Source organism: Lichenostomus cassidix, chromosome 7 (assembly GCF_008360975.1).
Source record: "Lichenostomus cassidix isolate B80296 chromosome 7, HeHo_3.0, whole genome shotgun sequence".
Lineage (NCBI taxonomy): Eukaryota > Metazoa > Chordata > Aves > Passeriformes > Meliphagidae > Lichenostomus > Lichenostomus cassidix.
The window spans coordinates 21927172-21944763 of record NC_139488.1 but is presented as its reverse complement, the minus strand read 5'-3'; the positions used below and the strand labels follow the sequence as shown (position 1 = coordinate 21944763).

The window sequence follows — 17592 nt, the reverse complement described above, 5'->3', positions numbered from 1 at the left end:
GCACTTGAAGCATCTCAGCTTAGATCCCACACTGGCTCAGAATCTGGAGTGCCCTCAGGCCCAGCTACTTAATATTGCAATGATAAATCTGCTTACAGAACAGGATGCCAAAGCCAAATAAGATTGTGAGGAGTTCAGGTGTAAAGCCAATGACAGCCACAAAAATACTTCAGATAAATGATGTCCCTGAGAAGAGACACTTGAACTACGAAGTATCTTTTAGGAAACTATTGAATTTTTTTTTTTTTGGAATTCAGTTTACATCCTTCAGTATGCTTTTCCAGTGAGAGATTGTGACCTTTCTTAAAAAGTTGCATGATTTTCTTGTTTGCATTTCCCTAATGTCAGCTGCCAGCCATCAGAATTTTTAATGATGTGATCTGCCTGAGTAAAAGTACCTTCTCTGTGGGCAGATACTCACAGATCACTGTCAGGTAATCTTCAAATCATGAGTCATTCTGTTACAGCTTAGGCCGGTTTCTACCATCCTTCTTAAAACACAGGTAGAAGTGGAGGGTTTTATTGGGCTCATCAGTGAGTAAGACTAATGAACAAGCCAGTTCATACTTTGTCATATTGTGAGCTACAGGAAGAGATAACCACAGCTGAGTCAAGATCCCATCAGTAGCTGCTGTTCCAAGACTACCTGGTTTTTGAAACTTAATGTCAAGGGAGAGAATGAATTGAGTGGACCAGGGATGAGACGAAAGAGTAGCACAAAGGGGTCACAGAGAGAAGACAGAAGGGAAAATGAAAAGAAACAGTATGCATTTGAGGAAGGAAAAGGTCTAAGGAACAGCTTTCATTACTATTAAATTAATACAGCAAATCAAAGGAAATTGTATTTAAGGTAAAGGAAATGATTTGGTGTGTGAAGTACTTTCTTACAGCTGAGGGCATTTATCTAGTTGGAGAACAGAGATGAGTAAATTCAGTATTATTATTTCAGTAATTCAGATTGATGTTTTTAGGGTTCAGTTATCCTGGACTTGATTTCTTTCCTAATCAACCCAAAGCAAGTAATTTCCTTGCTGGGGTTAAATCAGTATTCCATCTTGTCTGGCATTGTGGCCTTTCTGCCAGAAAAATCAGAAAACTCCAAAATGAAAAATTCTCTCTTAATCTCATCAAATTAGATTTTGCAGGGTGGGTTCTGCCTTGAAGCAGGAAGTTTGTTACTGCAGGTATTTGGAGCTTTCTAGCCATGTCCACTGCTCTCCTTTCAGGTATGAAAATTCTGTGTTCTTGCTTTAGGCATTAATGGGTAAGCTGTCAAGCCTCTACTTTTACCGTAGTGCTTTTTTTGTAAAGAGACTGTGTGTAGTTTTGCACCTTCTGATCATGTGATTTTTCTAACGCAGTTAATTGCCCCGGGAGAAAAATTGCCCCAGTCTCTTGCAACCAGGAGAACCCAAGTAGTCTATATCTCTTCTTTTTCCTTCAGTTTCTGGAGAGCGAAGAAGAAGTGGATGTTTACATTGATACAGATGAGGAGTTTTGTAATGGACGAGTCACTATCTTCAATGGCTCAGGGCCGCCCTATTTTCACAGTTACCTCTACATGAAAGGTAAGTGGATTCTGTCAAAACCACGGATGGATGGAATCCAGGAAACCTGCTTTCCTCTTCTGTTTGTCCAGAATCATCATCTCTATTTGCTCTTAGTTCTCAGTTTATTCTCCTTTTTTAAAATTCTTGTTTTATTTAAAACAACAAATAAAGAGATAGGAGCTGGGAGTCAAAGATATCTTCACCACTGAGACCTAATTGTGCCTGCTTGGTATGGGCTTAAACAATTCATTCTCAGCTATGAAACTGAAGACAGAACAAAAATACTTGAGTAGTGCATACATTTCTATATTTTGCTTTTGTTTCACTAATTTGTTCTGTTTTTTCTATGTCTGAAATTAAGCACAGCCTTATTTCTCCCCTTCAGTTCCTCTGTTCCGTGTCAGAACTGAAGCAGCAGCTGTTCCGGCCCAGGAGCAGGACCAGAATGGGAGCGTGGCCCTTGTTGCATGTCTGATGAGATCTTGCTGCCTTGCTTTGCAGGAGGTCTGATGAACCCGTGGCGGCGGCGCTGGTGTGTCCTGAAGAACGAGGCCTTCATGTGGTTCCGCACCAAGCAGGAGGCCCTGAAGTCGGGCTGGCTCTACAAAAAAGGCGGAGGAATGTCCACACTGTCACGCCGCAACTGGAAACGCCGCTGGTTCGTGCTTCGGGAATCCAAGCTCATGTACTTTGAGAATGATAGTGAGGAAAAGCTGAAGGGGACAATTGATATCAGAAGGGCAAAGTGAGTGCAAAAATAAATCCCTTTGATCCCTACTGTTCACTCTCTAAATCAGTAGTGAAGTGTCCAGTGCTGCCGTTCATCGGCCTGTGTATCTCCTGTGGTGCTTGGAGAACAAGAAACAAAGGAAGGAAAAGAAAATTACAGCACCTAGTTCTGCTCGGGAGGTAGTCTGCAATTACTTGATAGTTCTTTTTCCAGTCTTGCATTTCATAATCCAGCAGAAGCTCTTTCCAAGCTGTGGATGGAGTCAGACCAGGAGGGGCTAATTAAGTACATACCCCATGCATTCTCTCCTACCCAGATTCCATCTGTTTTCTGGCTTCTCCAGGCATTTCAGTGAGGTATTACGAAGCTCACAGCGGGATTTGAATTTGGCAGCATGTACTGTGCCTTTTCCTGAGTCCTGAATGCTCTTTCTGCTGCCATAGTCAATTCCTCAGCTCCTGCTGTAAGAAAGGACAGACTGGTCATCTATTAGCATTATGCAAACCTGTAAAGTGCCAAAAAGAGTGGCACTCCCACCTTTGTAAACAGATCTCTCTATCAACCTCCCTGTTATCTCTTCTTCCATTTAGTCTGCTGCTGTCTTGAAAATCCATGTAATGCCTTAAGCTTTAGTTTTTAACTGTACAAATCTCTTCAAAGATCTTGATGTGTATTGGCAGAATTTTGTATTTCTGTCAGAGTTACGAGCCATCTGAAGCAGTCATTTCCCTTCTGTGTGGTGAAGGGTATGATGTGAAAGAAGCGACCAGATGGAATTCAGACCTGTGAAAGGTTTTTAGCTTTGGCTCTTGTGCTTTCTTGTGTTCCAGAGAGATTGTGGATATTCATGAAAAGGAGAATGCCTTGGACATTGTGACAGAAGACAGAGTTTATCATATCGTTGCAGAGTCGCCAGAAGATGCCAGGTACAACAAGGAGTTTTGTTAGGTTTGTTCATTCAGTGCAGGCCTGACCCTGCTGCTCATGGGAGAGTTTGAGAAATATAACCAGTTCTCTTTTTCTGGAAAAAAGTGGGGGTTTTGTTCCAGAGTGTCATTTCACTCTTGGAGGTACCGCACCTACTCTGGGGACCTAATGTTGCAGCTACCAATGTCGTGGTTCAGGCTGCCAGTCACAGGACTGCCACCTTCTCATGTGGCTGTGAGTGTGCTGAATTCAAGGGTTACTTCAGCAGACACACAAACCTTAATATAAACTGGAACATCTAATAGCTGATTTATTTATTTAATGGAATCTTGAATCAAACAAAAAGTCTATTCATGTGGTCTGTAAATGATTGCAAGAGCAGCTGGGTTTTATCCAGGAGACAGAAAAAAGGCTGGAGCTTATCAGAGTCTGTAGTGTCATCTGATAAAATCTTCCCAGTGCAAAGCAAACAAGTGACTCATGTCCTTCCTTCTTGGCATCCTAGCCAGACAGTGGGAATCAGTTGTTTAAGGGCAGGTTGGACAACCTGTCCTGGCTATGCAAAGCCAAGTTAAGAGGTTACTGTCCCCAGCCTCTCATGTCTACCCACTTTTACCAAGGCTTCTGCTCTCTCAGTCCACACAGTGTAACTGTTTCTCTGATCTGCTGATTCTGTGAAGCTATTTAGGGTATGCAATCATTTTTTTTTTTTGTGGACAGAGAGAAAAGGGAAAGGTGTTTGGACACGATTTAGCAGAAACAGACTGAGGAACAGCCACATGGACAAGAAACAGGCAAATTCAGGGGAGCAGTAGCAGAAGGAACAATAACTTCTTAACCCAGAACTTCCACAACTGCTGTAGGCATGCCCTAAGATAACACTGCAGAATTGTTAGGACAAGTGTAAACCAAATGTGGCCTCTTGTCTATGCCCTATCAGTCTCTGTTCTGAGGGAGAAGAAAGCACCAACACTTGCAGTAGCAAAGGGCAGATTAGCAGATGTCATGGAGTATCCAATTTGAGAATCCTCCATGAAGTACAGATGTTTGCTGATCTCACTGGAAGCTGCAGATAAGAATCTGCTTGTTCTGCAACAGTGATTAGCCTCCAGATATGTCTGTAAGAGAAGCCCTTTCACAGACAAAAAACTTAACTCAGATTCACTTATAAACAACCTCATGATTAATTGCCAGCCATATGACTTTCAAGTTTATTAGCAGATCAGAGAGAGCCTAATCAAGAATGCTCCCAGGCGTCTCTAGGACTCTAGTCCAGGAAGATTCCCAACAAACCCTGTTTTTATAAGTGCTGTATGCTCTTCTCAATCTGCTGACATGGGCTCCCTGTAAAGCCACTGCCTACTTACAGTTCCTTGAATAACAAGTAGAAAACTGGATTTTGCAGGAGCAGCTGTCAGTGGGTTGAAGAACATGCACAGAATTTTCATGGATAAATAAGGAGGAAGGAAGACATTAGAATCTGGTATGATCAGCCCAAGAGATATTTTGTGGCATAGTAGTCAGGAAATTGTGAATGAAGAAATTTTCCCAGTGGCCTCTTTCCAGGTTCCTTGATCATATTCTAGAGCCAGTTTCACTACCCAAAGTTTATCTCTGATTCTGTTTTGATTGCCAGCGGGTGGTTTAATGTCCTGAGCCGAGTACACAGCGCTACAGCACAGCAGCTGAGGGAAATGCAGGATGAGCAGGCCAATCCAAAGAATGCAGTGGTGAGTTACTGTGCAACCAGCCTGTGGGCATGCTTGGAGCCCTTCGTGTTTAACTATTTGTGCATTTTTTTCCAGCACATGCAGTGCTGTACTTCATAAGCAGTATAAGAAAGCTGGACAGTAATTATAAAGAACCAGCAAAGCTGATAGCAGGCAGGGTAAGCAGTGGGGAACATGGTGCTTGTGGTGGGTTGCTCAGCTTGATCACAGATCGATCTTTTCGGTTGGAGGGGAAGAGGGAGGCTGCCTCATGCAGATAAAATGTCTTTGGATGGGACTAGTCTGGGTCACAATTATTCCAGACAGAAGATGGCAGTTGGGAAAAACGGTGTATTTATGTATTTTGGTGGTACAGAGATAATAGCAAAGGTTATTTCAGATCTTCATGTAGTCTCTGGAAACTCGTAACTGTTTTTGCTCCAGTCGTGTGGAGCCCTTGCACATCTTGCACTGTTTAGGGAGCAAAGATGACTCACTTGTGTTTTTTCTTGCATGTTCCTTTCTACTCAAGCTATTGGAATTCAGAGGAATGGTTTCAGTTCCAATCCCATTCACAAAGGAGAATGCCTGTAATCTAAAATGAAATCTGTGTCTTCTTCACTGTACAGGGAACCCTGGATGTTGGGCTTATTGACTCTGTCTGTGCCTCAGACAATCCTGATAGGTAGGTACAGCAGTCTGACCATCTCTTAAATCAGAAACTCCACAATATTTCTGGGGGTAGATCCAGGTTTCCACTGGGATTTGTATTTGTTTAAACTCACAGGAGTTTTTCTACAAACAAGTAAACATAGCTGAAATCTTTAGCTAGTTTCAAGCAATGTCACTTAATAAGGCATGAAGTTTATGTATGTATTGTCTTTGAGTGAAAGTTTCTCCTTCAACTCCTAAAAGTGAAAACAGCATCATCTCAATGCCAAAAAAGATAGTGTTACCTATTACCAGCACTGAATAAATATACCCAGGAAAAGCAGCACTTCCGTGTTTTCAACAGCGTAGTTTTGAGTTAGTCTTGTAAATTTGGGGAAAAGAACCAGCATTGTGGAGGAATAATGGATGAATTTAGGAATCTGTATTATTCTTGATACTTTTGCAACACAACAGAGCACAGACCTTTAGTTAGTTAATTTCAGAAAAGAGATGATGGGACATTTCATATCACTTATGTTAACATTTAATTATTTCCCACATATTAACAGGTTCAGCCAGGGCAAAGATACTTACCACAGTGCTGAAGTAAAATGTTAGCTATTAGGTTATTTACCTCTGTGGTCTGGGGCTTTCTTTCCTCACGCAGCTGGCTGGGACCTTGTAGTTAACTAGTTCAGAAAATGCATTTCAGAATTGAACTAAGATTTCATTGATCAAAACATTTTGGACAGTTCTCAGCCTGTACTCCTCATAATTAATCTGTGTACCAGTGAGAACTAGGAACAAATAGTAACCTGACCAGTCAAAATTTGTTTATGTATGTGCTTAGTTATGCTTTTCTGGAATATCAGTGTTTGAAGCCATGTTAAACAAATTCTGAGGAGAATGCTTATTGTCAACCAACATTTTTATGCAGCTTATTTTTATCTCCCTTGGGTTTATGCATTTTTTTAACAGAGCTCAGTAGCACCTTTTTCTTCATACTTGCATTCTACTTTTTAATTTCTCTTGTTCTCTCATAGAAATCTAGTTTTGCTTTCAAAGTTTTATGAGTCTGTCCTCTTGGAACTGCTCATACATTTATTTTTCTAATTTCCTGGAAAGCATCAGTTCAATGCAGAATTGTGAATATGCTTTTGGTAAGACACAGTTGCAAGAGAAGGACAAAGTCATCCAGGAGCAACATAACAATTTTTTCCTGTGTTTTGTCAGGATCAACTCATCCTTTCTAGAATTTCAAACATGTTTTAGCTGATCCTGCTGAGACCTGTGTTTGTTATTGCATCACTGGTTTTAGTAAGTACAAGGGGAATGGCTGTACCAGCTCAGCGCAGTGGTACAAGCACTGGCTCACTGCAATCAGAGGGTGCATCAAAGTCCTTTGCTAATGAGCCCAGGATATTTTACAGCTGGTTATTAGCTAATTCATATTTTCTAGTCTTTGGAAGTAGCTTTTGATATATGTTTAACTTAATTTAGCTGGTTTCTGCATTCGTCAGTTGACAGAGCAACTGAACAAGAAATGATCTTAAGTTTTTCTGCACTAAGAAAGTGTTTATGGGAAGGTAAAAATCATGACTTTGGGTATGCTATGAGTTATTTTTGTGGTTAAGACTAATTTTAATGCTTTTGTTTTCTGGCAGACCAAATTCTTTTGTGATCATCACAGCCAATCGAGTGATTCACTGCAACAGCGACACACCTGAGGAGATGCATCACTGGATCTCCCTGCTGCAGAAACCAAAAGGCGAATCCAAGGTCGATGGCCAGGAATTCCTTGTGAGAGGTGAAAGGAAATACATGCAATTACATGTGAAACTCATCTTCTGCTTAAAATCTGACAGGGAGATTTAATTGTTGATGGCTCAATCTAGGCTTTAGCTGCTCCCCCAAACCAGTCATTCTCTGCCCCCCCCCCACCTTCCTGTCTGCTGCTTGCCATGTCCCATGTGTGCTAGCCCTGGCTCTTACCTAATTCCCTGCCAGGTAGAAAAAAAATAAGTAATTCATATGTTTAGTTTTCTGATGTTAGTTCTAGCTTATTTAAACATGTCCAGCAATGGCCATCAGGGAATAGGAAGGAGCATGGCTGCTGTTGAGGAGCAGCTGGCTTAGATAAGCTATAACATGACACTGTGGCTTTTGTTGTCAGCTCGGTTCCTTCTGACACCTGTCATGTAGAGAGGGAGGGAGAGAGATCTTTGTGGGATTGCTGCTGTTCTCAGATAAACTAACTAACCTGATTATGGTAGACATCGTGAAGTGAGAAAAATTCTCTGAGGCTGAGCAAAAAGTTTAAATTGCATCTTTAGGCAAAGCTTAATTGAAGATGGCGGAGCATAAGTAAGGGATCACACATATACTGCAAAATATTCCCCCATTTATCTTAATTATTTTTAAATTTCTGCTATGCATTGAGCTTATCACATGGTCTTCAATGTATGAAGACACTCCTGATCCAGTCTTTGGAAAGCAAGTGCATGAGCAAATTGCTTTGGATCCTCCAGAAATGTCCCTGAGGGAATAAAGGGCTGAGAGTGGTCATGGCAAGGCAGAAGGACAGGAAGAAAAGGGTCACCAAAATGTGGCATAAGCCTTCCACTTTAGTCGTAAAAATTTCAAGGAGATTGAATGATATAAAGCAGGCTATCAGACAACAGTTTGAGTACCTTAACTTCAGAATACTTAATTGCAAGGCAGCAGTTCCTTTTACCTGGTGTTGTTCATTAGATAAAGAGAAAAATTCAAAGTATGCTCTGCTCTTCATAAGAAGATGGCTGTGTGACAGCAGTGTAGCCACAAAGGCGTATATTCAGAAAGATCTGTCTCTTTTTTTTATATGGAGCCTCTTGGTTCAGTCCCGCATTTTTTGAGTGTTTTGCTTTGTGGGTGGACAGAGCTTTTTACACCTCTGAGTAGAAAATTATCTTTTTGACAGCTTTAGCAATGCAGACTGTAATTTTTTTCTGTTAAAGCATTGAATTTGCTTAATATTTTTTTTCCTTTCATTTTACGACAAATCTAAAATGACAGTGAAATTATTTGTTCTGACCATGGGAGCAAGAGATGCACGTAATGACACATTTGTGTTTCTGTGCTAGGCTGGCTTCATAAGGAAGTTCAGAGCAGCAACAAGATGTCCTCTCTGAAAATGAAGAAGCGCTGGTTTGTTCTGACCAACACTGCCCTCGACTACTACAAGTCATCGGAGCGCACGGCTGCCAAGCTCGGGACTCTTGTGCTCAACAGCCTCTGCTCCGTGGTGCAGCCTGACGAGAGGGTCTTCAAAGACACAGGTGAGAGGGAGAAAGTGGCACAGAGCAGACTTCATGTGGGCAGTTCCTGAAGAGGGGATGGTGCAGGGCTGTAGTGGTGTGTCACTAAGAGAAGGCAGTCGTCGTGCCAGCTGAGGCTTTGTGTCTGGCTGCAAACATATCTGCCCATGGAAATTGTAAGAGATTTGCAAAGAGCTAGAGAATGGTGTGCAAGTGACTGTAAGTGCCTCACACCTGACACAGTGTGACAGAGACACACAGTGCTGATGTTCTTCACTGAGTAGAGTCACTGCTTATCTCAGTGTTCCCCAAGCAGAGTAACAGGCGTGAGTTCTTGTAGCTGATGCTGTAATTATTGGTTTCCACCTTTGTTTCTCCACAGGCTACTGGAACATCATAGTCCATGGGCGAAAGCACTCCTACAGACTGTACACAAAGCTGCTGAATGAAGCCATGCGCTGGGCCTCTGCCATCCAGGGTGTCATTGACAGCAAAGTTCCCATAGAAACACCTACACAGCAACTCATTCGTGACATCAGGGTAGGTGGCATCCTGCAGATTCCCAGATGAGTTGAGAGCAGCCAGACCACCACTGGCCTTACCCAATTATTGCTGAGAATGTGGCTAAAAATGAGGTTGCTGTCTTAAGGGGAGAACAAAAAGGGTAAAAACTCTTACATGGGACTAACATGACCGTGTGACAAAATAATCAAATATTACACAAATTTTACTTTGTTAACTGATCTGTATAAGTCTAGACTGTGATTTTGTGCAATGAAAGGATTACACCATCAAGTATTTGGAAATTTCTGCTCCATCCTTTCCTAAGCATCCTCCAGACACAAATATAAAAAAATCCATTCCTATCAGCCACCTGACTTTGATGTACCCTGAAGTTCACTTCATACCTTAGGCTTGTGGGGTTAAATATCAGAGCAAGGGGTAGAAAGACAATACCCTTCAAAATAGCAGAGGTTGTACCACAGGAGTAATTTTTGAAAAGAAACTTCCTGGAAACTTTGGCAGATAAACCTAGAATAATTTAAGAAGACAAACCAAAGCATATTTCAGAAAAAATGTTTTTGTGATGAACTCTAAACTAGATGCAATTAGGTAGTTTGTATTTAGGAAGAAAGAGCTGGGAACGATTGTAGAGAATCCTGGAAGACTTCAGCTCGGGGTTTAAGGACATACTGAACATTGTGTTGTTAGGGAAGGAGTATAGGACCAAATGCAGAAGAATGTGATCCAGTGTGTATTGTAGTGGCAGGCCCAGATTTTAAACACTGTGGATCATTTTGGTTGTTCATTCTGTCAACACATGTAGTATAACCAGACAAGTTGAGGAGAATAGGCTCATTATTACCTACTGAAAATGGTTCATCTGTGGTCAGAAAGTTGATTAACCACGTCCTGTTGAAAGCCTGAAGAATATAGGAGAGGGATCATGTCATATATATTATGCAAGCCATGCTTGAAGGCGAGATTCTGTGCTTGGTGACCTGTGGGATGATGTAACATGGTTATTCTTGTGTTTAATTTTCAGAAATAATGTACAGGGTAATTTTTAGATACGGATTATGCTTTGATCACTTAGTGCCCTTAGCACCTCCAGAGACTTAGACAAAGGAGGATGAGCTTGAACCTAAATGTATAAGAGCATCCTGCAAAGGACTGTCCCTATTTGAGGATAATTATTTTTTCTGTCTTTTCCAGGAAAACAGCACAAACTTGGAAGTAGTGGAACAGACATATAGGAGGAACCCAATCTTGCGATACACCCAGCACCCCTTGCATTCCCCACTGCTCCCACTACCTTATGGAGATGTTAGTGTCAACTGTAAGTATTTTACCCAAGTGACAGAATCCACTCACGTTTTGAGGGTCAGTGAGGAGCCTGAGCACCACAAAATGGGCCTGCAAGCTCTCTCTGGGCAGGTGAAGACTGCTTGGGTCAGTGTAGCCCACAGGGTTCAGGGAGCAAGCAGTCCTTTCTCTCACCCTTTCTCCTCTGGAGTGTGTTCCATGTCCACTGCCTCTTATCTTGGGAGCACTGAATCTTAAAGTAAGTGGGGGCAGATAGTTTATCATCCGTCCAGGGGACATGCAGCTTGTCATCCCTTAGCCACAACTGGTTTGTGAGTGGCTCCAGTGGAAATGCTACAACTGGATTACATCATGCAACTGGCAGTGGGGTAGTGTTTCTACAGAAGCTGCTGTAAATCCAGACTAAATAATTCCTTTCTTCAAATGTGTCAAAAACGTGAAAGGGCAAGACTGTGTGGTGGGCCACCAGAAAGCTAGTGTTTTGCTGATGATTATAGACTGTTTGACATATTAAAACTGAAAGCTGGTGAAGAACTATAGAAGAATCTCTAATGTGGAGTGACTGAGCCACAGAACCTTTTAAGAAATAAATTTCAGTCAAAGCAATGTATATGGGAAAAGCAGTGTACTACGTAGGTAGTCATCCAGCTCTGCTTATGAAAGTGAACACCAATTTACATAGCTTTATGAAAATGTCAACTCTAGTGGTGAGTACAGAAAGAAAACAGCTAGTGTAAGGTTTTGAAAGCTTAGAAAAGGAAAAATAAAGCCTTTGTGCAGCTGTATTGATATATCATGCACCTGCATCTTGAGTACAGGATACAGTTTTGCCTTCTACATCTCATCAAAGATACAGGAGACGTGAAAACCTACCCAAAGATGATCAAAGGCACAGGAGAACTTGCCTACAATTACGTGACTAAATAGATGGCAGGATTCTTCAGCCTTAAAATGAAATTCTTAGGGCCAGAAGACTGTCGTTGAGAAAGGGAAAGGGTACTAGCTGCTTGCTGTCATAATACAGGGATCCAATTATGTGGCAGTAAAAATAAATTCTGAAATATGGAAAAATTAGAGAGCAAGTACTTACACTGGAACTTGCTGTGTCTTTTTATTGTGCAGTTAATACATGGCCACTGGGGAAGCAGTGGCTGTACAGGAGATAGAGAAGGACCTAAAGCCCCAGAGATGTGCAAAGGAGAATGCAAGCATGCAGCTGAATGGTATCACAGGTGTCTGAGCAGTTCAAAAAGCAGACATTTAGTGCTCAAAAAACTCAAGTTTTGGTCTAAGCATTTCAAATCTAAACAATAGGTATAAGTTGCATTTGTGGTGGAGCAATTTGCCTAAGTTCTGTGTTGGCTCAGGGGTCAAAGCTAATACAGGCATAAACCAGAATTTTGGAATTACACAAGCCAGGCTTCATTGGCTACATTCAGGTGCCTCCATTGCAGACACTGAAGCCTGAACTAGATTTCAGTGCTCATTTCCCTTAAAAACATTCCTCTGCTTTTCTGCACAGTATATTCAAAAATGGATTGCCAGTGGTGCCAAATCAGATGTTGACAAATACTCATCAAAACTGCATTTGAACATTTAGAGAGGAAGTATAAATTTAAGTTCAGGATATGAGCTAATGCTCAGGTTGCTGTTCTTCCATGACAGATTAGCACAGTTGATGGTAGTGCTGCTGGGCCAGTAAAAAATTAGGGAGATGCTCACCTCTTGTCACCTTTGATTGTTCCCCAGTGCAACAAGAGAAAGGTTACAGCAGCTTACAGGACGAAGCAGTGAAGATCTTTAACTCCCTTCAGGAAATCGAGACAGTATCTGACCCCATACCCATTATCCAAGGCATCCTGCAGACCTGCCATGATTTAAAGCCCCTTCGAGATGAAGTGTACTGTCAGCTCATCAAGCAAACCAACCACATGCCACATCCCAACAGCACTGGGAACCTGCACCACTGGCAGCTGATGACCTGTATGAGCTGCACTTTCCTGCCCAGCAGAGGGATCCTGCGCTACCTCAAGTTCCACCTCCGAAGGTAAAATGTCCCTTTTGTTTACAGCTTGTTTCCTTTCACTCTGTTGATGCCCCACTGCCTGTTGTAGTCACCTGTCTCACCCTCTCGCTGTGCAAGCATCTCCCTGTGGTGTTCCAGCCTCCTACCTTTGCACAAATCTTGCCACCAGCTGTTCTGTGTATTCAGACTCCTCCCCTTGCCACCCATCTGTTGTGTCAAAAGGATGTGGAATGTAAGTTACCCAAACAGAATACTGTGAGACTGTGGACTCACAGCTGATGATCTGCTGCTTACTAATGTACATACAAACATTATCAAGCTGCAGGAAAGGTGAGGACTGTACTTTCAAACTCATGGAAGTACGTACTACCTTGCAGCTGGCACAGGCAAAATGCATAGTATGGAGTAGGAGACATTCTGTAAATCCAATTGGTAATTTTCCAAAATTTGTTTAACTAAGCACATAATGCTTGCAATTCCTTTAATCTGTTTTACCCTCCCATTTTCATGAAGTGAATAATTCACATTTCTTGCCAAGTCATCTGCAGCATCTAATGCAGCTTTATGAAGCGGTCAGCACTGGGGCTGAGCTGCAGCCATGTAGCCTTGCTCCATTCTTAAGGATGATAAAGATCAATGAAATCTATTTGATTCCTTTCAAGCTAGGAAAGACTGAGATGAGATTTGTGTCAATACACCAAACAGCTACATCCAGGGCCCAGGTTTAAGAGATGAAGAATACTCCATGCAGCCATTTCATTGTTTTATCACTGGAGTTGCAGATAATGTTATACTTAGACCTGTTGGCCTTGGAGGGAAGAGAACCATGTGCAGGCATCTGCTTTCCACTTCTTAATTCTCAAACATACTGTAAAAGTAGCTCAAACACAGCCAGCAGATTAAAAAAAAAACACATTAGGAACAAATGAAAAAAGTGTACATTTGATCTCATAGTTTTTATTCTCAGTTTTGTAAAGTGAGGTGGTCAATCCTGCTATCTTCAGCTGTCACTAAACTCCTGAAAATTTGAACTGCTTATTTCACGCATTGCTGAGAAGTGTCACTGAAGTGATTTTGAAATGACTAGTGAAAGCAGATTGTATGGTTTAGGAAATAAGTTTGGTATGCATGTGGTTGCACTTGACATCAGCATCTCTACCAAAGTCTTTACTTGCAGTAGTCTGATTTTTAGGGTAGCATGTTGTTCACTGTGTAATGGGGTTTTTTTGCTTCTGTTTACACTTAGGGTAAAAGACCTCTTTCCAGACTCAGAAATAGACAGGTATGCACAATTCATAAACGATTCCCTGAAGAGAACAAAGACAAGAGAGTTTGTGCCTTCCCAGGAGGAAATACAGGCTCTTCTCACCCGTGAGGAAATGACCACGACAGTATATTGCCATGGTGGTGGTTCCTGCAAAATAACCATCAACTCCCACACCAGCGCTGGGGAGGTAATGCATTAGTAGCATTAACCAGATGTGAGCACATCTGTGTCTGGAGAGTGGGTCTGTTCAAGGGACACCCTTTTCCCTTTCATGTCCAATTTTTCTCTGTCTCTTTTTTTTTTTTTTTTTTAATTACAACTTTCTTGCTATATCTTTAGGGAAAGTTCAGCTTACTCTACAAGGCCAGTGCCCAGCTATAATATCACTTGAAAATTGTGTCACAAAATCTAAACACTTCTGCTCTTTGTCTGACGACTTGTTAAACACAGTTTTCTGGACAAGGACAGATTCCAGTTCATAATGGAATCCTTCTGAGAGGGGTATTCTGCCAGTAACTTAATCATTAGCAGGTCAGAAGCAAGATTCCAAGTTGCAGTAGTCATGTCTGTGAAAACATTAGTGCTAAACAGAGGGAAAATTGGATTTGTTACTAGAGGAACTGAGCATGTCATCATGACATCTGAATCCATTATGTGCATATATCTTGTGCAGAATTCTGATTTTCCCATCTTCAAAAGGATAGTGAAGATTGAAAAGATGTCATGAAGAATGTCAAGGGTGATCAAACATAAATAATGATGAAATTGCAGGGAATAATCTTTTAAGGTTAGAATTCTTTAATCTGAAAACGTTGTAATTAAGGGAGAAATGTGGTGGTGATGTATGAAATGATAGATGTCCTGAAGAGGTACTGATCCTTCATTGTGACAGGGGGTGTGAGGCCTTCTGTGTGATGTGTCTCTCTGATTCTGCAGGTGGTTGAAAAGCTGATCCGAGGGTTGGCAATGGAGGACAGCCGCAACATGTTTGCACTCTTTGAACATAATCAGCAGGTTGACCGTGCTGTGGAGAGTCGGGTGATTGTGGCTGATATCTTGGCCAAGTTTGAGAGGTAAAAGAATGTTTTGTGAAACCTTTAATTCCTAGTTGGATGTAACAATGGATCGCAGAATCCAGGGCTGCCTTCAGATTGTGAGTTGCACTGTGGACATTGCAGTACCATGGTACTTCTCCTTACTGTTTTTTTTCCCCTTCTCATTCTCTTTCGTATCTTACAGACTTGCTGGCTCTGAAGAAGAGGAGGAAGGACAGTGGCAACTGTATTTTAAGCTTTATTGCTTCTTGGATATTGAGAATGTTCCCAAAGATGGGGTGGAATTTGCCTTCATGTTTGAGCAGGTAAGCTAACCCTGGGAGAATGATTTGGTTTCCAGGGTGGCAAAAGCACACACGAGTATACAGAAAACTGGTTTACCTTCCATTAGAAGTGGAAATGCTGGCTGGAACAGAAGAATTTAGTGTGTTGGCTTTTTGCCTGGCATCTACTCAGCAGATAGACCATGAAGTTTTCTAGGGAAGATGAGTATTAGAACAAAAGAAAAAAAAAATTAGTAAAGGCTTAAAAAAAAAGGAAGACTAATGATAATTAATTTTTTAAAACTTGGTCTTTAATTTTAGAAGGCAGAGAAATTTGGGTAATGATTCAAGAAGAATCATTAAAAGCAGCAGCTTGCAGAACATAAATGTAAAAAAAACCCTGGAAAATCTATCTATTTGCAAATCAGCTTGAATCATCTGTGTTAATGGCAGTCAAGAGTCATGAAGACTGAAACTCACTGATAGTCAAATGGATGGCATGTACAGCACTCAGACCATGACTCCTTTCTTGAAATGAACAACAATCAAGTGTTGTTAACTAGAGAATGTCTAGAAAACAGTCAGGAACGACATCATGGTGCTCTGTGGAGCCTCAGTTGTACCACACTCCCTGTTGACAAGGCTTTCAGTCTGCACAGCTTTAACTGGCAAAGAGAAGTAACAGGAGGAGAGTAGGTGTTACCCAGACATTAGATAGATGTGCAAAACTCCCATAAATAGATTTCACAGAAAAACAGGCAAAGGGAAGCAAGAAGATTGGTGGAGACATGAGGTGAGGGAGGAAGAAGTGGGAGGTGCTTTTGTATAATGAAACTGAGGCTGAGAATCTTGAATTTATTATATTGTCTCTGGTGTTGAATATAATCACACAGAAGCTGTAGCTGGTACAGCACAAAACCAAATTGCCTCAATTCCAGTGTCTTCCATCTGTTCCAGACCTAAAAGGCCTTCATTGTAAGACTTTCTGTACAGGATGGAAGCCCCTCAAAGATCTCTGTCCTATTCAGGCTTGCAGAAAGGGGAGTTCCCCCCATATGGACCTGTTTCAAACTTTGACCTATTACTTGCAATGTCTTCTCTGACCTCCTGAATTGTGTCTATCCTGCTGGGATCAGCAGATGCCACAGGAATCTGTACATAGACCTAGATGTGAATAAAGTGTGCTTTTGCTTTCTAATGAGCTTGGGGGACTTTTTGTTTGTAGGCTCACGAAAGCCTCATAGATGGTCATTTTCCTGGGCCAGAGGACACTCTGCAGCGTCTGGCAGCTCTGCGGCTGCAGTATCTCCATGGAGATTATTCCAAAATAAGCTGGACCCTTGATGGAATCTACCCAGTTAACAGACTGAAATCGAAAATACTGCACTCAACGAAGAGCAGCAGCAGTACCAGTCACACTCTGGAGAGGAGACGGACCAGCTTCCTTGAAGGGACCTTGAAACGTAGCTTCAAGACAGGATCTATAAAGAAGCAGAAGGTAGAAGAGGAGCAGATGATGGAGATGTGGGTAAAAGAAGAGCTTTCAGCTGCTCGGGCAAGCATAGCACAGAAATGGACCAAGCTTCAGGGGCTCTCTCAGCATCAGGCCATGGTGAAATACATGTCCATCGTAAAGGAGTGGCCAGGTTATGGCTCAACACTGTTTGATGTTGAGGTGAGTGATTTATAAACTCCTGTGAGTGATTTATAAACTCCTGTTAACACTGAGGAGAGGCATCAGTTTGGAGAACAGAGCTGTGTGTAACACATTGCTCAGCAGCGGAAGGGAGATGTGGGAACTGGATGCATGTTGCCTTAGTTATCTCAGGGTTAACCTGCAGTACCACAATACCCAAGAGTTACACAGGGAGTACAGAGCAAGCAAGGTGGGCATCCTGGTAAATGAAGGAAGACAATGGATTCCCACTTAGTTAGCATACAGTGGAATGGGGGGGGCAGCACTTAAAGTGGTGGCTAATAAAAGCAAAAGTTAAACAAAGCGCTGTTGTTTTTCCCAGCAAAAATGCAATCCTGTTCTGCAGCAGTACAGAAGAAAGTGTTCAGACTGGAGCACGTGCAGCACTGTGCTCAGCCTACTAGAGTAGGAGCCCACAGTTCAGTTCTGTCAGTTTGTTGCTGCCTTAGTGGATCACCCTGGGAAGTTGCTCGCACTCACTATATTATCTGTAAAATGAGAAGTGGAATATTGACTTGCTACATCACTTTAAAATCTGATGAGAGTTGTTAGTATTATTTATACAATTATTTATTACTCAACTAGTATTTGACTC

General features: G+C 41.8%; 1 protein-coding gene across 2 annotated transcripts in view; it reads left to right on the top strand.

The window, feature by feature from the left end:
* LOC146434731 (unconventional myosin-X-like) overlaps nucleotides 1-17592 on the top strand; it is a 57782-nt gene that overhangs the window by 36980 nt on the left and 3210 nt on the right. For both annotated transcript variants that reach the window (XM_085066668.1, XM_085066669.1), the window contains 14 exons: nucleotides 1445-1568; nucleotides 2052-2295; nucleotides 3111-3206; nucleotides 4844-4937; nucleotides 5546-5601; nucleotides 7232-7374; nucleotides 8690-8884; nucleotides 9246-9403; nucleotides 10580-10703; nucleotides 12440-12737; nucleotides 13963-14170; nucleotides 14920-15056; nucleotides 15223-15343; nucleotides 16527-16976. In XM_085066668.1, the coding sequence (XP_084922794.1) occupies nucleotides 1445-1568; nucleotides 2052-2295; nucleotides 3111-3206; nucleotides 4844-4937; nucleotides 5546-5601; nucleotides 7232-7374; nucleotides 8690-8884; nucleotides 9246-9403; nucleotides 10580-10703; nucleotides 12440-12737; nucleotides 13963-14170; nucleotides 14920-15056; nucleotides 15223-15343; nucleotides 16527-16976 (2448 nt within the window). The remainder of the gene's footprint in view (nucleotides 1-1444; nucleotides 1569-2051; nucleotides 2296-3110; nucleotides 3207-4843; nucleotides 4938-5545; nucleotides 5602-7231; nucleotides 7375-8689; nucleotides 8885-9245; nucleotides 9404-10579; nucleotides 10704-12439; nucleotides 12738-13962; nucleotides 14171-14919; nucleotides 15057-15222; nucleotides 15344-16526; nucleotides 16977-17592) is intronic.